This window comes from Xiphias gladius, chromosome 10 (genome assembly GCF_016859285.1).
Source record: "Xiphias gladius isolate SHS-SW01 ecotype Sanya breed wild chromosome 10, ASM1685928v1, whole genome shotgun sequence".
NCBI classification, from domain to species: domain Eukaryota; kingdom Metazoa; phylum Chordata; class Actinopteri; order Istiophoriformes; family Xiphiidae; genus Xiphias; species Xiphias gladius.
In genome coordinates this window covers 4,854,642-4,877,278 of record NC_053409.1, presented here as the reverse complement: position 1 = coordinate 4,877,278, position 22,637 = coordinate 4,854,642, and the positions used below count along the sequence as shown (strand labels likewise).

The window sequence follows — 22,637 nt, the reverse complement described above, 5'->3', positions numbered from 1 at the left end:
CACAAATTAACCTTTTCCATACAAAATAAATGATGAGCTGATAACATATGATGCACTTAATACACAGCAAAACATCCAAGACTCTGCAGCTATCTGGGATAGAACAAGAGTACACAGCATACTTTAATTTGTATCTTGAAAATCACAACAGAAAGGAGTTCCCCTTTGTTTAGGGCCTGATATCAATCCTATACTTTATACAGTGTTTGGGTTGCAGCTGGAGTTTTGGCTCATTCTTCCTCAGAGTTATATCATATTATATCATAATTTTCCCCGAATAAAAACTTTTTTGTTTTTTGTTTTGATTTATCCTTGTAACCAAAGCATGCAAATCTCTCTTGGTGGTTTTGGTAATCTAAGGCACTTCTCTCAAACCTCAAATTAAAATTTCCCAGCCCCTGGGAATAAAATGCCAGCAAAGTTAATTTATAATGCCCAGAATATCTTTAGTTTAGGAGGATATAGAGGTTTTGTAGACAGATAGTTGTTTTTGGCCTCACAGTGGATGTGAACATACTTGTGTGCAGTGAACATACATTCCTTCACTGTGGTTGGCTCCCCCCATTAGCTAGCCCATTTCAGGTCTAGAGAAGAGCTGATTAGGGGTCCTGGCATTGAGGGGATTATCATGCTAGGTCAGACTGTACCCTGCTGGTCTCCAACAAGGAATGCAGGCAAATCAAAAAGTGAGCCTATCAGTTAGCCAGTCAGTTGGTCATGCACTGAGTTATCCAGGCAGTCATCTGCCAGTGAGGCACTCAGCCAGTCCTCACGTGAGATTAGCTTGGCGTTCTATCAACAACAATTACTTTGTAGGATCTGTATGTACTTCTCAACTCAATGCCCAGCTATCACACACACAATTATGTCTCTGCTGGATGACATTGAAGATAATTTAGCTCCTCTGATCTGTTGACCTGTTTTGTCTATATTTCAGCAACAGGATACATTGTTTTGGCTATTACAGTTAACAGACCCTGGAAAAGAGTTTGGTATTTTCATTTGTTTTTTACAGTGATTGAAAGGTGACATGAAATTAATTACATACAATAACAATAAAAGTAAGTAGTTAAGTCCAAAACCTTGTCCATAAGTGGTAGTAAATACCTTATCCATAAGGCTGAGGTACAGTATTTACTACACCCATATTGGAATGATAAACAACATCGACCCAATTCCAATGTTCACCCCCATCACTGAACCCTCCCAGGCTTTAATTGACATGAGCTAAATGGAGAGGAACCTCCTGAGGGGACAATTACTGCAAATGAGGCCAGTAAGTTTTCTGCCACGTTTGAAAAGCACGACTTTTCCACTGAGCATGCATACATTTTTTTGTCAGTATCTTAGAGAAACTTGAACAGTACATGCCATCAGTAAAGGCACCTTAGAACAGGTATGGCAACTGACTACTTTAAGTATTTAAATAAAAGATAAATGATGTTTTCCATCATGTATCACGCTAATACCCAAGAAAAAAGTATGTTTGTCAATTTAAAGACCAAAGACTTTCAGTATAGCCATGGCATCTTATATAGTATTATTAAAATCTGTAAATCTACCCATTCCTGGATCCCATGCAGTTTGTTTATAGAATGAGAGTGCACTTCTCAAGACATTTATTATGATGTGTCCCCACCTCCTGGGCTTAAATCTGATACATTTTAACTTTCACAAATCTATAATTGCATCATTTTAACTACCCCAAACCTCAGTATGTTAAATTTAACTTTAAACAACTTGAGCCAAACCTCATGTTATCTTCAAAAGTGTCAAGCACTTTGTTGGATGGCACAGGGAGACCTAGAGAGGATAGTCAGTTGGCATGAGCAGTTAACTCCGGCCTTATCAAAAATCAGCATGTTGATGTTGTTTCCTTTTAAAAATGTGTTCATACTGATATGAAATGTAACTTCTGGAGGGCTTTGATAAGATGCAGTTTAAAGTATGACCGTCATCTGTCATTTCTGATGACTGTCGACTTTTAAGCTACGAGTCGGCTAATGCATAACTATTAAAGGTGAGTTAATTACTTTTTTAGGTACTAGGGTCCCTGAAAGAAACGTTAGTCTTAGCAGACAATGTTCTACTTACACATCCAGCAGACATAGAGCAACATGAGCATGTATTTGTGTTTGTTTTTTCTGTCCACCCCCTGAAAAAGTAAGTCGAACATTTACTTTTCTACTTTGTTTCACTGTCCCCACTAACTCCTGAGAAAAATATCTGCCTCTTTAGCTCCTAAATGCGCCACTACGTTCAACAGCTAATCGCTAATGTTTCCTGTCTGCTGTTGATGCTGAACAGGTAGCATACAGTTCATTCATCAGAGTTTTCTCACTTAAAACAGTTGCCCTTTGCTTAGTTATGTGAGCAACGTTTGCAGGAAAACCAAAACAATAAGCTAAAAAGGCTTAAAAGCTTTCATAGACTTGAGGGGAACTGCAGAGTTGGTAGATGATTCTTTGTGGGTTTGTCACTATGAGTGACCCCTTTCATATTACACAATCATTAAATCAATTTTTACAATAAAAATATTGAGTAGTTCAGCTTTAACTTTAACTCAATAACTACTGGAAATATTGCAGTGTAACCTAGTATGGATATTCGGAGGATGATTTTGAAGTTGAAGATACTCTTGATTATATGACTGTTCCTCTGCTGAAACTGTCAAAATTTCCATCACAAAAAAAATTAAATTTCATTGCCACGAAAATTTACTCAGCTACTCTTGTTCAACCATGAGGACAAACCTTACATTAAGCTCCACTGCTGCTCCTCTGTCTCTTATCAAATGAGTAAATGACACAAAGTAATTCAAGGGTTTTAGGACAGGGGATGTTGTGTGCTATACAGAATATTAAGCCCCTTGAGGCGATTTTTTATATGTTATATACAGTCCTTGTCGAAATTATTGGCATCCCTAAATTTTAGGTACAGAACCTTGGACATTTATTAAAATATTTTGATTACACAAAATTGGTTAATTTGTATTTATTTCTGAAGATATTCTAAATTCTGTTCTTAAAATTCAGGGGTGCCAATAATTTTAACCAGGACTTTAGTGCTATATGAATAAAATTTGACTTGAATTGATTTCAAAATAACTTCAAGTACCACATAAATTGCTTAGTATGCCAATGGACGACATCCTTTGCGATTCCAAGCTGGTCACCTTTCCAAGCTGTTTTACACACACTGTAACTGCCTGTGCAAACACCTGCACTGTAAACTCAGTGGGTTCTTTGTGTCAGAGCCAAAAAAACTAGTTGGAAGCCATCTCATGACATTTCCCACCCACTGGGGGTGACAGGCCATCACTGCAGTCCTTTAAATCCCGGGATGCAAAACCTATTTTCCCTCAGCGGGACACCATTTCATTCCCTTTCATCCGCCTCACTCTGGAAATGAGAATGACGTTCCATTAGTGAGGGGAAAGAATTCCCCACCTTGGCGAGTGAGAGGCAATGCAGACAGCCAATTGCCTAAATGAAATTCCAGTATGTGATGAGTGGGAAGTGAGAGGCTTGCTGAGTAGCTAGGCTTATGCAGCTGCAGGCTAGTGTCCTGTCCAACACCAAAGAAAGCCAAAATCCGCTGCCTCTTTCCTTTAGACTGCTTCATGATCTGAGAAGTACTGGATGGAGATTCAGTTCTATAAGGATAGATGTGTTAGTCTCAGTTGAAAAACAGATGTTGTGGGCTGATAGATGGTTTGTTGACTGGCGTTTGTGTGTGTCTGCCTGCCTCTAGCTCCAGACACATACAGCACTTTCTCACTTACATAATCAGATTGTCCATCTCTCTCCAAAGTAAACAAAGGAGATTTCATTCAAACAACAGCCTGGACCTTTGGCTTTCAGGGAGGGGAAACTCTGCAGCAGATATGGGAACAACCCAAAGGAAGTACATGTGTTCTGTGTGTATTCATGTTTTGATCTCCCAGGAATAGACCTATGACTGAGTAGGGTAGGTCTCTTGTTGTCAGGGTGATAATGTATTTTCCTGCCTGGCTAGAAGATGATGGCTCTTTTATCTGTGCAGCCACTGGAAACCTCATTTCCTGGTTCATTTTTCTTTCCAGAACCTCAGTCCACTCATGGGCCCGGCTGCCAGCGCTGACTCTACAGGAAGAAGTATAGAAGACCGAGGGAAGGATGTGGATGTGAGAAAGAAAGTCGAAGATGTAGATGGAGATAGGTGGAAGCATAGATAAATGGGTAAAAACTTGTCATGTCAAGTTTTGTCAATTAAGTGCTGATCATTATTAATACACTACACAAGTATTGATCTGAACAAGATGAATTCCAGAGCATAGACAAACCACACATCTAAATGCAGTGTGGGTTCTGGGTTTGTGTGCACATGTGAAAAACAGTCAGAGGCAGGCGTAACATCACAGGGTTAATGTTCTTAGGCTTCTCCAATGGCTAATATTACTCACATTGCAAACATCACGCCCCAGACATTTCACAGCTGCTTTTTGTTTGTCTACACTTGCTTTAGAGAGAGTGTTGTCTCTAATGCCAAAACCTGGCAGAAAACCATGCAAAGCAGAACAAGACTAAGACTCTACAGCCATGCTAGTACATACTATATGTGAGGCTATAGTAAGGCACAATGGAGCTTTGAGCGAAATGGTAACGTTAGCATACCAACATGCAAACAATGACAATGCTAACATCCTGATGTTTAGTAGGTACAGTATAATGTTTACCATTGCCACCTTAGTAGTTCAGTTTGTTAGCATGCTAGCATTTGCTAATTAGACCTAAACAGGTATACTGCATAGCTGTAAAGCTGAGGCTGACAGGAATGTCAGTTTTGAAGGTATTTGTTCAGAAACCAAAGTACTTAACCTGATGATAAAAGAAAGGTTAAGGGATCAAGTTATTAGTATTCATCCTGAGGGAAGGATGAATTTTTGTGCAAAGGTTTGTGCCCATACATGTAGACTTTGAGGTATGTCACAGGATAAGTTAACAATTTGACTTGATAATGCTGCTATAAAAAGTCAGGGGATCATCAAGGTCAGTAGCATTCATCTTCTGGGACCACGAACGTCTTTACAAAACTTTCATGGCAATCCATCCTATAGTTAATGAGATATTTCAGTCTGGTGCAAAGTGCTGAACCAAACAACTGACCGGCAGTGCTCGCCCTAGACCCAGGAGAACCAGGGGCTAGAAGTATGAGCAAATCCTCATATCAAATATATAGTTTCCTAAGGAAGTGCAAAAATTACTAACAAACTAAGTTTGAGTCAAGTGCAAAGTACTAGATTAGCTTTATAGTTAAGACTTCACCAAGTGCCCATGTTAATGACAAGCACACTAAAGTAGAGATTGCTAATTTAAGGAGACTGCATTGATTTTAGATGAATGCGATCAGCACAAAAAGTTGTTTTGTGATAAGCAAAACCAAAATCTCCAAATGTCTTTGACAGACCATTAATGAGCTGATGACAGGTCACATCTTTAAGAGTAATCTGATCTGTTGTTCAGTAGTGAGCTTCTGCCATGCACGGGAGCTGAAAATGAACAGGCACCGCCATGTATGACTGTACTTCAAAATGTGGCTTATTTATTTCTTATTACTGTTGAGAGGCATACATTACAGTGCAAACCATTCTTTGGCAATCGTACAATACAATACAAATGTCATGACAGGTACTACTATATCCACATTGACCACTGGTTAAGGGACAGTGTAGGTAAAGCATATTCAGTCTTGCAGAGCAGTGCATTCCATCGACACTTGGGAGTTTAAGGGGAAATGAAAAGAGAGGGAACCGTGTTGAAAACAGAAAAAAAAATGAACTAATACAACAGATATATGAATGTCAAGACTGGTAGCATGGAGAGCTTACAGTGCTTTGGCAGCCAAACCTTGGGCCAAAATGCATTTAACCTGTTACTGAGACAGAAAGAGACTCACACACTCATTCATTCACAGAGTTTATCAAATTATATCAAAATACTAAATTCAGTAAAACAAACATTGCAGCACATGATGTTACTGGTATTTGTTGGAGAAGCCACAGGCGGATTGCAATGAAGGAGAGAAACATACATGACTGTAAACATACAGTTTAATGTACAAACCTGTCCATTATATTTTAACATGTGATATGATACCAATTTACCAGTGCGACTGCCAGCCCCATAATCCACCTGGAATCCTGAATGGAACATTCCAGGGAGTATTATTTCTGTTTAGGGACAGTGCTTGCTCAGGACGTTACCACATAAAGAAAACAATGGAAAGGAACACTGCAGCTGCAGCCGCTTCAACACAATTAGTAGCAAAGCAAAACAGGAAAACAAAAACGTGACTTATGTTACACTAAGCGAGCCAGTGCATGGGGAACAGTGAGCGGCATTTGTCCATGTACAGTACTTGTGGAAGACCAGGTGACAGGAATCAGTGGGATAAAATAGCAATATGATGAAGACTTGTTTTGATTGACACTGTATCCCAGTCTTCAGCACCCATCCCCCAACATTACCCTTGCTTCCCCTCTCATATGGCTTCCATTACAGCGGAATGAGGGTCAGAGGGCTAGAGAAGCCTGCACAACACTTACGCTCTTGATGAATGACGTCACCCCGGGCTCAAAATGTTCAACATGGCAAAGAAACATGAGCAGGGCAAACATTCCTAACCTCTATCAACACTGAAGATGGTCTTCACAGGTGGAAACATCCAAAAACTCAACACACGAGTAAAAATTTTAAGACAGAAAAGGTGGAGACAAAGTGGATGCTGGACAAAGACATGCATGCAAGCGTGTCCTCAGTCCCAGGGTTAACTGGGGCTAGAGAGCTGCAGGTCCACAAAGGCAGAGAAGAACAGTCAACAGTCATGATAACAGTCCAATTGTGTGTAGTCATCGGACTAAAGATGAATAAACATGAACAAAAGCCAACTATGAGCAGGTCAGAAGGGGAATACTGTTAGAGTTAGCAGTACTGAAGGCTATATCCTGACCTCATTACCACATTCATACATAGTTTCATAGATAGACATGTGCTATTTATGTAACTTCAGAAGTTAGTTAATCATACATTTGGCTTTAGAAGACTGAGCAAAAATAATGGAACAAAGTTCACAACATTACAGTGGTAAAAATGGATATTCTTTCACTGCTTTCTGAAAGCAAAATGAAACTTGGAAGGAGCACAACAGTGCAAAAGCTGGATCGAGTGTCCTACAATGAAGAGCGCCATGCGACTCCACCTCACTCAAGTTCAGGACAGGCCAGCAGAGTCAATAAGTAGGTTAACTAACAAGTTGTCCATGGATAGAGGAGCAGTAATCAGTAGACATTTCTTTTGCATTACAAACATTTTTGTAGGGCTTCACATTATCTTCATATGTAAGCATTTTTTTACAAAAAGGGAAGAAAAAATACATATTCATAACATGATATAAAGCACCGTGGATTAAAAGATGAAGTAACTCTATTCATAAAGTCTTTTAGTTCGAATAAAACGATCCTCTTAATTGTTAATTATTTTTAAAAGGCGTATACTGAGTGTATATATAGGTTGCTTCGCATACAAAAGACAATACTTTGAAGGTTTGTATTTAGTGATTAAATCATTAATAAAAAAGGGGGAAAATAGCACCAGTTTTCGGCATCTCTAACCTGAGAAAATTTTGTGATACAACATAATGGCTGCTGCCTTTCAATCTACTTCCCTTTCCTGCTTGTCGATGGCAACGGGCCCTGCGTTTTGTCACCAAGTGTTAGTTGCAGGACAGCAAACACAGTGGATGTTTGTTACACTTCAGAAGCCTCAGTGGACTCCAAGCAAGGAGAAGAGATTTGTCCGTCTTGTTTACAATCCACCCATTCATCCATCCATCCATCCACCCATCGGTTCAGAAATAAATCCATTTAGTGATCGCTGGCTTGTTGCCAGAGGATTTCAAACTGAGCCTCAGGCTGCTGGTCCTGGAGGAGGCAAGAAGCCAAAAAGAAAAAAATCAACCATTCCACTGATCATAGAAAAAGAGTACAAGGTGAAACAAAACAAAAACTGAGGCTATTGGGTCTATCGAGGCTATTGGTGTCTGCGGATTAGCACACCTTCAAGAGTCTCATTCTCCCTCTGGATGTCTGTGTGTGAATGTGTGACTTTCAGACACTAGAGTGTGTTTGCCGGGAGGAGGGGGTCCTGAGGGTCAGTCGTGGTGGGTGTCTGCTTCTTGTTGCTTGTCAACATCTGCCTGTTCAAGGCACACCAGGCAGCAGGCGCCTTTTAACTTGATGGGCCGTTTGCACTCGGCTGGTGGACAAGACTCCACAAAGCATGTCACCTGGGCATCCTGGGGGGGAGCAAATAAGGGTCAACAGGTCAGTTACTGTATTAGATTAGATTTAATTAAATGTAAATGATCACTGTGGGGAAACTGGCCAGCTGGAACAAAGAAATCAAGGTCCAGCAAAGAAAAAAATGGCACAAAAACAAGAATAGAGGAACTGGATGGTATTCTGTATAGCACAGCCAAAAATTACAACAGTATAACACACTACAGTGGGGTCCAAAAGTCTGAGACCACAAGTCATGATAGTTATATTTTGCATTTGTGTCAAATGTAATACTATTTTTTTCAATTACAAATGATTATATCAGCATAACAATTTGAGTGAAAAGTGGAATCTTTGAAAAATGAAAATTAATTTCAGAATATCCTAGTATCTGGCATGTTCCCCTCTGATTCAAGGACAGCATGCACTCGAGCTGGCATGGACTCCACACGTTTGTGCAAAACCCGATGACCAATGATATCCCAGCTAGACTTAACAACGTTCCATAGAGCTTCTTGTCATGTCACAGAATGCTTGGCTTTCTCTTCAAGTGCCCACATAAATGGTCAGTGGAGTTGAGGTCAGGCGACTGTGGAGGAACTTCCATGATAGTTAGGACTCCTTGGTCTTCTTTGGTCTTCAAGTAGTTCTTGCAAAGCTTTGAGGTGTACTTGGGGTCATTATCCTGCTGCAGTATGAATCTTACTCCACAAAGATGCAAACCAGAGGGTATATCATGTCTCTGAAGAATGGTGTGCTACTTCTCCTTGGTCAGTGTGTAGTCCATTTGGTGCAGGTGTCCAACGCCAGAGTAGGCAAAACAGCCCCAGACTTTGAATATTCTCACTGACATGTTTCACTGTCGGTTTGATACACTGCTGTATCAATCTCTCTCCTGTTCATCTCCTTACATACACCCTTCTGTTACTACCATAAATCTCAAACTTGGATTGATCAGCAAATAGGGTTTTTTTCCAGTCATCCACTGTGAAATGCTGGTATTTCTTAGTGTTTGGACCTCCTGAGATGTGGAATAGAAACTGCTACACATTTCCTGAGACCACTACAAGACAGCCTTCTTTTGACAGTACTTTTGCTGATTGGAGTCTTGCGTTCTTTATTTAGCAAATTCTGTATCTGTGATGAAGTTGCTTTTCTGTCTCTCTGGGAACTAAGCTTGATGTATTGATCTTCTGATGGTGATGTCGCTTTTAGTCTGATGTGCTTTGGATAAAACTGATCCAGTTTCTGCAAAGTGTTTCAGTTTGATGCACTGCCCTCTTAGGAACCTTTAGTCTTGCCATAATTTGACGTTGAGAAAGCTCCAATTTTCTTAGAACAACAATTTGACTTCTGACACTTTCACTTAGTTCTAGGGTCCGACTGATATATTGGTTGGCCACTTTTATCGGTCGATATCAGCCTATCACCGATCTTTCGGTATTGGCGTATATGTTGTCTGATATGAAAACCGTTTTTTTTACAGAACATAATGCAGTAAAAGATGCTTTGTGTAATTTAGAAACGGTGTCATCACATAGATTTTCCAGCAGAGCGTGCTCTGACTCTGACATTGTTTACAATACTCTCAGCACTGTCTGCAGCACATGATGTAGCAAAGTACGCATCACAGTTGACACGATACATAGATATATACATATACATATATACACACACAAACACACACACACACACACACACACACACACACACACACACACACACACACACATAGATATATATATATATGTATGTTCTCATGCCATTTTCCCACTATCACAACCTTTAGGCCCCACTGTATTTTTTATAAAAACTTACAGATACAAGATAAAAACATAAAAAATGTGGTACTGAATGATTTCAATAGGTGTGTTTTGAGTTGGACAGTTATTTTGTTTGCCCTGTCTTTTGCCCTGCTTTTGTTTTACACAGGACAGTAGCTGAAACATTTTGCTCACAACAAGCCTCTGCTAAGGTGTTTGACGACAAGGCTAAACAGAACAATGAAGTGCTTTATTTTACGGCAACAACATGTTGTGTTGAACCAAACTGTTCTTTCCCAGACAGGCCTGCTCATTGTGCTTCGACCTGCCAAATTAAATTATGACGAAAATACTCCAATTACAGGGAGGAGTGGAAAGTGGGGGAAGATAGTTTTGGTGATGCCAAGGGAAGAGAGAGAAACACAAAAGAGAAACTGACAGGTGTGTTATCAGATGTCAGGGGTGCAAGCTCATCAGGGGTGAAAAAGGTGCCAAAGATGCGAACGTGGGTGGGTGGGTGGGGTTACATAATTAGGCTACTGTAACAAGCGTTCTGTTTAGCTACATTGGAAGTAACATAGGTCCATTTTAGCTAAATGTCTACACCACTGTCTCATGAATTAGTTTCATTTCCAGAACAAATTCAAAAGCAAATTGTTTAATGAAGTTTGTTTTATGACTAGGGATGTTATGCTCCCAAACAATCCAATTCCTTTCAACAGCTCTGTTGTACAAACAAGAGCTGTTCTTTTTATCCTTGTGCCCAAATTTGCACCGCCCATCCTAGTTGTTTGGTTCTTGTTGCCAAGACTACCATAACTATGGTGCCTTGCCTTCACCGGGGCAACTTGCTACCCTCCCTGCCCTACACTAAATGCTGATTGGCTGACTTGGGAGGTGGTTGCAGTGTCATTAAAATAACCAACTGCTGATTGGTAAATAGTCCCCACCACAGCCTAATGTCAAATTATCACTTCCCTTTTACGTGAACAGTGAGAATCAGCCAGTCACAAGAGATGGACCTGTTTGGGGGGGCCTTTCAGTCAGGGACAGACATCTGCCACACTGTTGCAGTCCAGCCAAAAAGAAAAAAGAATGATGAGCTGTTCTTTTGAACACTTCTCGGAAAGGAATGGAACCATAAGATCCTGCTTCTTTCAAAGAGCTGTAATTCCCATCACTAGTTATTACAGTATTAGCCTTGCTAATATTATCTTTGCGTAAAGAAAATGGAACCATTGGGGGCTAAACTTTAACCTTAAGTTGGCACTTTGGCTTTTTTTTTTTTTTTTGACAACTCAGAAGGTGTAGTTCTCTTTTTTATTCCCCGTTTTAACAACTCATGGGATCTACAAAAATCACACAGATAACTTATTTTGTATTCAAAATGACGATTTTCGCTAAAAGGTGACAAGTTTGGACCCCTGAGATTTGGTGAGCAAAATAAATGAATAGGAAAGATGGCAATAGAGGGTAAGTGGGAGGTAAAGAGAGGGCTGAGGAAGATCTGACGCAGCCAGGTTTTGCTTGGGGCTGCTATCACCTGTGCCAGCAGTTGGCATCAAATAAAAGTGTCAGGGATAAAGAATGAAAAGAAGAAAAGTGGCCGCTGTACACAAACACTGTGGGGAGACACTAGTGCCAGGGGGAAGGTACTGCCAAGAGGTGCTGGAAGAGGTGAAACACTTGCAAGAGTGCCAGAAAGAGAAAAACTGGGGCATTTAAACTTGGCAGAGTGCTCACATAGAAATGGTTCAGATGGACAGCCTGTCCTAAATAATAAACATGAAGATACTCAGACATGATCAGCTTCTCAGTGTGAGAAGTGAGTGGATTAAATACCGTGCACATGTGTTTGTGTGGTGTGTAAACCAATTGGACTGCATATTGATTTATATGGTGAACATACTCTGCATTCACATATGGTGCAGGAGTCCTTTTTCCACCGCTCTCCATTTGTTCGCTCACGTCCCTCTCTATCAGTGCAGTCAGTCTTGCTCAGACGGGCTTCAAGTCTTTTAATCTGCAAAGATACAAGGAGACAAAAATTTATTCAGAGTAGAGGTTGTTTCCGTTTACATCAATACCACCACAAGTCTCTATCTCTTGCAATAAATATTGTGAAGCATAAGTCACATGTACTGTACGTGAGAATTTTCATACTGTATATACAGTATGTACAATATTAAACTACTAAGCAAGGGATATTGCAATACTAAACCATTCCACATTCTTTAAACCAAAACCACACTCTCAATTAACATACTCAATCCAGCACCCTCTAAACACACCTGACTTTTCATACTTCAACCACACAGCATCTAAAAAGCTGCAGCTGACCAGAGGACGATGTCAGGATGCTGGGCCCCATTCTGAGGAATTAACTGTAATGCTGACATGGAATGTAATGGAAAACATGTCTGTATGTATGGGGCTTTAACTGTGTCTCTGTGTTAACCCACAGCATAGTTTCCCTAAACAGACACAGCAGGCATGCATGCAGCATGTGCAAGAGGCAACCTGGAGGAGCAAGACATGTTTAAACTCATGGCACTGTTTTAAATTTACTGGCAAGGGTGGAGGTATGCTTAACTGTAAATGTTTTATTCAATTCACCCTTTTTCAATGGTAAAAAAGTAAATCACCTCCACTTTCTTGATAAGGATTACACTTCCTATAACAGTATACAGTATATTGACGATGCCTGCCTAAATCTTCTCCAATGAAGAAATAATAGTAGCAATCTGATCAGATCCAATGCAACATAATTAATATATATGGTGCGGACATCTGCTAGCGTCATACTCTTTTCACGTCTCGTTTTCATGACACTGAACTTTATCTATTCTTCTCTGGTCATTTATCACCCATTACGTACAGGTAGACACAAAGTGTGACAGCAGTTGAATGTGTTGTGCAGGTACCAGCTTGGTAGTACAGTAGGATGCTTAATTTACCATCAGAGACTGTCTCTCTGCTTTCTGCCACCTAATGCACAGACACAAACATGTTTTAAGACATGTAGATTACCAGCCCACTATTGGTAGTAAAATGTAAAAAAGGGCAACCAATGCACAGAGATAAATCTCTGACTGTGAGTGGGTGTAAATACAAGCACACACCTGCTTTCGTAAACTTGTAATCGTCTTCTGCATGTCGGAGACAAAATCCTGGAAGTCGTTGATTGAGGGTTCAGTGCTTTTTTTGGAGGTCAGAGTAACATTTACTCGACTTTCTATGGTTTCCTCCATTGAGCTGCAGAGACAAGTGTACAGATATAAAATTAGATGAGATTTCTATAACTATAATCTCATCATAGTGTTTATAAGACTATCTACAATACATAAGAGAATTCCTATATTCTTGCATGAAACATTCTGAACCTCAAACAGCTGTATTAAAGTCACAAAGAGCGCAGCTTCAGTTGTAATTTTACTGTATAGAGTAAGCATTTCAGTAACATAATAGTCACATATTGATACCACAATGTCTTTCTAAACATTTGGCACACAAGTAAGCAGTAAATATGTAATTTTCCCCCTCATAGCAAAACATCACCAGACCACAGTGGTATGATTCATCAAACCTTTGATGGATTTTTACACATCAAGTCCTGATGTTTGCAATGCTGTGTTACCTGCTCTCCTGGATGCTGTTGGCAGGTTTATTCTCTTTGTAACTGTGCTCAGCTGATCTGCGTCCCCTGAAGTGGTATGACAGGGCGTTGAACTGACCCTTGGTTCTGCAGTCTGGTGGGTCGAACACAACACAATACATTGCAGTTCACTAACAGAGAAAAAAAAAATCATAGAGGCTGACAGGAAAAGGAGTCGTTATTGATTTACCATATGATTTTCAGAATCAAGATATATGGTCTCATTAAACATATAAATAGCAACACTTAATAGATCGATGAGCACAAAGCAAACAGGAAAGGACCTCTGTAGGAAAATAAGTTTAATCTTTTCTGTTTATGCACAGCCATTAATACAGCCAGTCACTGATGCACATGCATACTGGTATATACATGAAACAGGAAACCATGACTGCTGATGATGCCCCTTTCTTCTTCAAAGTGCTGATCCAGGACTCTGAGGCTTATTGTATTACCTTTCCTCACTCTCAAGCTGCCATCTCTGTTCCCAGATCAAAGAGAATGAAAGACACGCACACAAACAGAGAACCCTGCTCACGCCCCAGTATAAATCGGTGGCATGCTGAACATCAGTAAAGAGCATTGAGAGACAGTTCATTATGAACCTGAGGAAGGACAGATGAATGTAACAGGCCTTGCAGTTAGGAGGGCTGCAACTTTATCTGTAAAAGTTTAAAGCGGGCTGCTCAGCATCAGAGTGCCTTTGATTTACCAGACAACAGTCTGTAAAAGACAAAGACTATCTAAAAACAACAAGACTTCCTATCTCATGCTGACAGATACGCATGAGCAAACAGATGAACGCTCAAACCCTGTGCTGTCAAACACAGAACACACAGACACACACACACACACACACACACACACACACACACACGGTGTCCTCTCTGTTAATTGAGCCAAACACAACTAAATCTGGCTATAGCTTTACTGATGGACAGAGAGAAACAAGTCCATTAACTCGTCCTCCCTTCCTATTCTTTCTGGCAGGATTTTCTATGTTTATTAGCTTTGCTCTTCCCTTATACACTGTCAAGGAAGGTCAAATGCTGGACTCAGAATCAGGGATAAAAAGGAGAATAATTAAGAGGAACCATGTGTTGCTTATTAAAATGTTTTTAAAAAAAATCCCTGTACATTTTTTCTTCATGGACAATGAGTTTTAATTTTCCTCAAGCTTCTACATCAAACACGAATTCATTCTTCCCAAATGCAACACAATACTTGTCTCACTGCTATTCTGAATTGACATGCAAGTCAAACACCATATTTTTTTTCGGTTACAGCAACATTATATCCTTGGGTCATGGAGAATGTAATATGGATTGTTCATTAACAAATACTCTCATTAAATCAATATCTGAAATTAATGTGATGTTACATTTACATGTCACATTTGTGAAGTAATTCTTCCTTGTTTAGGTCTTTAGGTAGTGTCAGGCACTATGTCCACAAGTCACTCACAGGTCACCTACTACAAGCATAGTGCATTGTCTGTCTCTAGCTGTCTGATAGAATTCAGCTAGCCAATTCCCATTGGCAGTTGCCGTAGCAACCAAGATCGATAAACTAAGCCTCTTGTTGAGGGGGTTAATAGCCCGTGTCTAACTGTCTCATGGTCAAGTAGTTATATGAGTCTTCACTAAATAGGACAGATATAAAATGGGATTTAGGAAGAATGCTGCTAATGTTTAGGATTAAGTACCCAACAGAATATTCACACATGTATGGATGTGATCTGGTTCCATGAAGAATATAACCTTATTTGGACATGTAGCAGGTATGTTGTAGTTATAGGGTTAAATGTGGCCACCAGGAAGGAATACTTCAGAATTGGCTAACATTATACCGTGTTCAACTTGTGATGTTATCTCTGTTCTCCTCGATGCATCGTGCTTCAATAAATGCTTCTGCTTAAGCCATCTGGGTCTCTCAAACCTTCTTCCATCAGCTCACAAGATTTCCATAACAGCGTCAAGTGTTAATCGTGTGGAACTGTATTGACACTGGTAACAATGGTGGCTTAAGCCCATACATAAAAAATCATAGATGTTTGTGGGTGGAATCTTGAACGCATACACAACTATGTATGCTCTTTTTTACTCAACACTTCTTGCATAATTTAATTAGTGTTTAAATGGAAAAGGTCAGGAGCCTGTGGCTGTATGTTTCACGGTGGTCAGTAAAAGGCCACATTATGTCACTGGAAAACAAGCAATAATTTAATAATAATAATTAAACTTTTCATACTGCAAGCTCTTTCAACGAAGTTCACCACTATGATTGTTCTATTAAAACAATTATTACATGGTTTACAGTTCCAAAGGCTTACTATAATACCATAGATTATCCCTTGACTTTTGCTCATTTCACAGCTGATCATATCCGCAAATAAATGATTCAAGGCAAATAATCACTATAAACTCTCATGCTGGTTTATTATATGAGCAGGGGGTGCCTCTTCATTCATCTCCTTTTCACTTCATCAGTTGCACCCACATGTGGAATGTTTAAACATTGAGGATTTAACTCCAAATACCACCTCTTACCCCTGCAATTAGCAGGAGCAGTCTGTAAAAAGCACAACATTGGTTAAATCATGAGTGTTCAAGAAGAGGAGGTCTGCTGTTTCACTGAAGTGGTGTTCCAGCAGAGTAGCAAAGACATTGCTTCTCTACAGTCAAACCTCCTTTTCATTATGAAGTGCTCAAGCTTGATAATAATTATTATTCTTCCATTCATCTCTTTTTCCAAGTTTCACAAACAGTCAAGCAACATTTACACTGAGTGACATTCATTTGATATGAGCCGTACAGATAGGAGTGCTGTCAAGTAAATTGCGGTCAAGAATAACCTTGCTCCTTTCACAGAGGGTGTTCTAAATTGCAGCATATAACCGGTGAAGCCGAGCTGCCTTGAGGAAGATGTTTACAAAGGGAAGCAAAGGGTGAGGATATTGTATGGCTTTAATTTTACAATACAGCCCAGATACCGGAACCAGTGTACGCCACTGACTGAGATGTCTAGGCAACTTCCTGTGCTGTTAAAATATGTGTTATTTCATCATGAAAAAAAGGCATATGCTTTAAAAGATCAGCTAAGATGATGAAAGATGTGACTGCGAGAGGTAATGGTTCTATATTTAATTGTGTTATCAGAATATATCACACTAACAGTGAATATAGAAGACTTACAGCCTGCAGATCTTTTTATCTTCTTTTTATAGCACGTGATTGACATTTACAGCTAATTTGTGTAAACTGATAATACCATGAAAGTATTTTTTGAAAGTGAAGCCTATATAAAACTATAAATTTAAGCTGGCTTTATTATGTCTTGCATCAAATCCTATTTTGTTTTGTCAAATCTTTTTTTGTTGGTACTGTGTCAAATAAGAGTTTATGAAATATCATGATGCTTATGATAATTTTTGAAGTTTTACTTGGTGATGTATTAGACTGCTTCATATTGAGAGCTGTTACCAATAATCTGACCTTATGTATGTAACTGGGTTTCTGATTTTTAATAAATTTCTAAAAACATGTTTTCACTTTTGTCTTTATGGATTATTGACTGCAGATTAATGGGCAAAAATGGCAATTTTAGCTTTTTAAAATTAAATCTACAACACAATAATGTGTGCAAAACATGAAGGCGTCTGAATATTTCTGAAGTGACCGTAAGGACCCTAAAAAGCAAAATAATAAAAGTAAAATGATGACAAACTCTTACCTTCACAGCAGTCCTGCCACATGCGCAGGTCAATCTGAGGGATGTCGTCACAGCTGCCATAGCCATGGGGCAGCTCTGCCACCCTGAAGATGTCCTGCTGGATGCGTGTGATGTTGTCCCCGTTGTCACACAGCACCCGTGTCAGAGAGGCCTGCTTCAACTGGGTCAGCTGGGCAGGAGTGAACACACCTGGGTTTTCATACCAGAATCTAAGCAAGACAGGGGTACGGGAAGTGACTGATAGAAAAATGAAATAAAATTCCTTTCCACCTTTTTAACTTTGACATGACGGAGAAAAACTTGTTAAGGGTATTGTATGGCTTTAGTTTTACATGATTCCTAAAACAAATACTGTCAGAGGTTTAATACCCTCAGGGTATTCTATTGTTGCACTTACTGAAGCAATAAGCCAAATATTTTAAGATCAATAAAATGCACAATATGTATTAATTCATAATCTGGAATGATCTTCTCAAAAAAATATTGTTAAAAAGCTTTAATCATTATCATACATTGGCTTCAGTTTTTAATCACAGGCAAAATGGCTGACCTCAGTACATAGCCTTTGGAAAAAACGAAAAAGGGGAAAAGCAAAGAATTCCCTTGAAAGTGACTAACTGGGTGAACTGGATTCTTTCAGGTCATCAGCAAATGTCTTTGCGAATGGTGAGGTGAGATGTGTTGTGATCTAACTGTACCTGTCACCATCCCGAAGGCGTTTGAACTGAGTAGCCAGCAGGCACATGAGGGTGGGCCCCAGTCTACTGCCAGGGACTAGGTCTTCAGCCATTAGGGCAGGGAACAGGTCAATGTTCAGCGGAGTGCCATACAGCCTGCCATACAGGAAAAACAGTTAGGGATGCTAAAGTATATAAATATGTTAAAGTTGCAAAAGAACCATATTAAGACTTTCTTTCTTTAAACTGTATATAAATAATCATAGGTACCTGGTTCCATTTGTTGCATACTGGTCTCAAGTGAAGTTATGCAAGATTCTAAAATTATTAATATTAATCTTGAGTGAATAATCACCTCTGTAGTTTCTCTCTGACATTAGGATTCTTAATCTCGTTCCTCAATTCATCAAATGTCTGAGCTGAGGTCAGGTTACAGAAGGTCCTGTAATCGTTGTATGGTGGTATGCCATGATCCCTTCCTCTCTGTATATTCATGGCAGCCAGGTCCAGAGCCACAGCATGGGCCATTGAGAACAACCTCTCTGTCAGCTCTGTATTTAGCAGCTGTGTGGATACACGCATTTTACCAGCGACACCGAAGAGCCCACGAAGGAGTGGGTCAATTCCACCCTCATTCACGATGCGGAACGGGGAGAAGAAGGCCCGGTGCAGAGAGATGTGACCCTGGGGGATAGGCTGGAAGTCCTCATCTAACCTGTAGAGTACTGGGTTGATAAGGGTGTGCCCGAAGCGGAAAGCAGCAGTGGCAAAAGCACTGAGGATTCCGGCGTTAATATTGGGGTCATAACTGGCGTATGATCCCATCATCTTCATGCCTGCCTCACCCAGGATCTAGGAGATGGGAAAATTAATGTAAAAGTCTTTCTTTTTATTATCAACTTGACAAATAAGAGAAACAGAGGTCAAAAATGAGAAGTAGCAGCATAACAAAGGAACATTAGACTTAAGGTGACATCTGTACCTTTGGCAGCCAGTGACTGTAGGTGATATGCTGCATCTGGGCCCCCACTATCTTCCTAGCCTCATGGTATATCGTGTCCCCGTCCCAGTGGGGATTCAGTCTCAGTAGCTCTGTGGCTATGCGGTTGTGTTCCCTGAACCACACTGTGTGCATAGCAGTCAAACCAAGCTGCTCATTGGCACGGTGGTCTCCCGCTAAGAAACATGGAATAGGACTCTCATTCTCATCCCTCATACACTCCGTCGGTGGTCCAGTAGCAAATGGCAGAAGTGGCTTCCCTGTTCGCTGTATAATACCTTGCCGGAGCAGACCCCTTTGGCTGGCCAAATCTCGGATTTCCTCTGATTCATGTCGTGAGCTGCCATAGACATTTGAACCATCGATGTAAGAAGTGAGCTGGTTGATTTGCTCTCTTGGATATACGCTGTTCATGAGTAGAGATGTCATCCCGCTGCCACACACAGGGCTGGATCGGACAAAGAACATGCAGCGGGCTCCACTACGCAGCTGCCGTGGGTCATTAGGGGGGAACTGGATCGGGAAACAAGGTGGGTCATTGGTACAGACCTGAGCGCACAGCTGGCCATCGGAGAACCGCGACTGGCTGAGGGCAGCCACTGTTGAGTCCAAGTCGTGGTCTAGGAACTGACCCCACTGCATCAGCATGTGAGTGTAGTGGTCATCAGGAGTGATGGTCTCTGTTCCAATCATTGTGGTGGACACCAGCCTTGGTAGTGGCAACCTGTATCCATTATGTAGCCGCTCAGTGGCACCTCTCGGCAGATTAAAGCCATTATCATAGACAGATTTCAGGAGTCGTTCAAAGGCAGTAAGTGATGCGCCCCACATAGGGTGCTGCAGGTTGTTGCAGGTACCATCGTGGCTGCGGTACTTCTGGTGGAAGCAAATATCAGAGCAGTTGTTGAAGCGGCGGTGGGCTGTGCAGCCGGACAGATTGGCAATCACATCCAGAAAGTGGGGGGACACCAAGTCATTGTAGCGAAATGCTATGGAAAGGCAACATAGATTCAACACATTAAGAGAATAGATGTTAAAATGTAACAGATTCATGAAAATAAATTAAATTAGAATAAATTAGAATATTAGGAAAGCTGTTATTTCTACTCTTAATCAATTCGACTATACAGTAATGTAGTGTCTGTTAATATGATTTACATAGATGTATCAAATATCTTTTTAATAGTAGACACAGTAATTCCCTCCTGCAATCAAACTAGAAAGAACATCCTGTCCTGAGGGCACAGGTGGAAGTATTTCACTAACCTGCCCTGACTCGCTTTGATATGCGAAAGCACCAATGTACAACACATCAATGTGTATATGTGTGTGTCTGTAATATGTTAGCAATGTGGTGTTATGGTTATGCATGAGAACAAGTGTTTAGTGTGTGCCCCCAACCTCAATGAGGGATAGGTGAGACCTCCTCTCTATGGTCACCCCATCCAACACACACACACACACATTTTCTATTTTACACATTATTGGTTTGTCATGTGGTTTTGTATGTGTGTGAGTTCATAGGAGAATGGGGAAACTGTGGTGTTGCCCTCCCAGATGAAGTAGAGCTACAATAAAAACAGCACATTTGTTTCTGCTGACGGGCAGAAATCTCTCTGTTAAGTTGGTTTGGGGCCAGTGCAACAATGAACATTTGGTTGTTGGCATAAGTAATGAAAACACTGTCTCTCTTTGTTCCTATTTCATAGAGCTGTATTTTTTCCCTCTCTCTCTCCCTCCAAAACTATTTTGTACTTTCATTTCTCCCTCTTGACAACAACTGCAACTCCTTACTCCTATTTTTTCCATTATACATCTATAATATATATTTATATAATTCTTTGATTCAAGCAAAATTTTCCAAATTGCCACAAACGAGAAATCAGACTTTTTTACACAACTAGCTCATTTAACCTTTGTGCTGTTAAATCTAACCCTCCATTACAAAGAGTGTTTTCATTCACTATTTGTTTGGAGGGTGCTCCAAGTTTCTTCCTTGGACCACTGGACATTTTTCAATGAATAGGTGAACGCAATCAAGAGAGAGATTTTTATGCATATAAGCATATAAGTATCCAAATTAACCCATGCTCTCTGAATCTAATGCATGCATTAGGCCCAAACCATCTTAAAATGTGTCCTGTGCTCAACTGTCATTGTAGGTTAGTGTTGTGTGGTGTGACATAGGGCTAATAAAACGGTTTATGGGCTTCTCGTCAACTTTTCTATGATTACGTCTCTATGCCTCAGGTCATGCTTAAGAGAAAATGGCATACAGATGGAGGGCTTACACACAGCCAAATGTTGCTCACAATAACATGGTATTTCATAGAGTGGTAGAGAAATGAATTACTGGTTGCATGAGACTGTTCTTAGGAAATTGGATGGGAGCTTCTTACTGAATTCACAATGAGACTTTAGAAGAATGTTATGTATATTCTACAAGAACTTTATAATTTGTCAAAACTAATATTACTAAGATAACCAAAAAATATGCATTTATATGTACATGCATCTATATCCAATCGATTAGCACGTTGTTTACAGCAACCCAAAGACTTAACTGGATTACTTGTATTGGCCATCGACTGTAGCTTTCCTAGCCTACAGCCTCTTTAAATCTTACCTGACAAGAGCAGTACAGATGTAAAAACTGACAAGATAAAGTAAATCATCTGAGTAAAAGTCTGTATTTTAAAAGATATCAAGCTTCTTTACCGTTTCATTCTTTTTTCCATGTTTTCTCAAGAAAGTAAAAATAATTTTCATGTCATTAATGAAGTCAAGATGTACAAACAACCAGTACATAACTTTCAATTTTTCATTAATAATGTATGGATAAAATTAAAGCCTCCTCCTGTGTACTGATCACTTCATGCATGTTTTAACCTGTGCAAATAATTATCAAGAGCGACTACACTCCACAGAAAACAAGTTGAAATAATTTTGTCTCGATGGCGTCATACTCTTTCAAATGTATGAACACCTATCAGTCATTTCCTCTGAGCATTAAGTTGTTCCAGTTCAATTATGCTATGAATACAGCATAGTCAACAGCAATGTTGTGCCAAAGGCTCCACCCTGCAACACTAGTAAACCAGAGAGCAGACTCCCATGGGCCCACCAAGGTTGTTCACGCCCTGACAGAAGGCAGCAGTACCTGGCTTTTTTCAGCTACAGAGCATTCAGAGACCAGATGCCTGTGACACTCTCTTTCATAGAGGTGGTGCTATATCAATATTACTATTTAGTAAGTGATGCAATAAAGGACGAAGGTCAAACAAACTGTTCTTGAATTTAAAAGGTCAGTGCTAACAGCTTATTGTTTTAGGTCTGCAATGTTTTGTTTGTGTGGAAAAATAACCTCATGGGTTCATTGGTGTCACTCACTAATTGCAAATGTGGAAGAGATTTTAATTATCCACAATCTAGAGAAAACTTAGATATGAAGTTTAACAATTCCAAGAAATCATGTGAATAGACTTAAGAGTCA

At 40.0% G+C, this 22,637-nt stretch overlaps 1 protein-coding gene across 1 annotated transcript in view; it reads right to left on the bottom strand.

The window, feature by feature from the left end:
• Positions 1-5,566: 5,566 nt before the first annotated feature.
• LOC120795429 (peroxidasin) overlaps positions 5,567-22,637 on the bottom strand; it is a 62,877-nt gene continuing 45,806 nt past the window's right edge. The window contains exons 17-24 of the mRNA XM_040137356.1: positions 19,127-20,133; positions 18,500-18,996; positions 18,166-18,300; positions 17,468-17,676; positions 13,718-13,829; positions 13,203-13,335; positions 11,990-12,103; positions 5,567-8,334 (exon numbers count right to left, since the gene is read on the bottom strand). Coding sequence (XP_039993290.1) covers positions 8,191-8,334; positions 11,990-12,103; positions 13,203-13,335; positions 13,718-13,829; positions 17,468-17,676; positions 18,166-18,300; positions 18,500-18,996; positions 19,127-20,133 — 2,351 coding nt within the window. The 3' untranslated portion in view covers positions 5,567-8,190. The remainder of the gene's footprint in view (positions 8,335-11,989; positions 12,104-13,202; positions 13,336-13,717; positions 13,830-17,467; positions 17,677-18,165; positions 18,301-18,499; positions 18,997-19,126; positions 20,134-22,637) is intronic.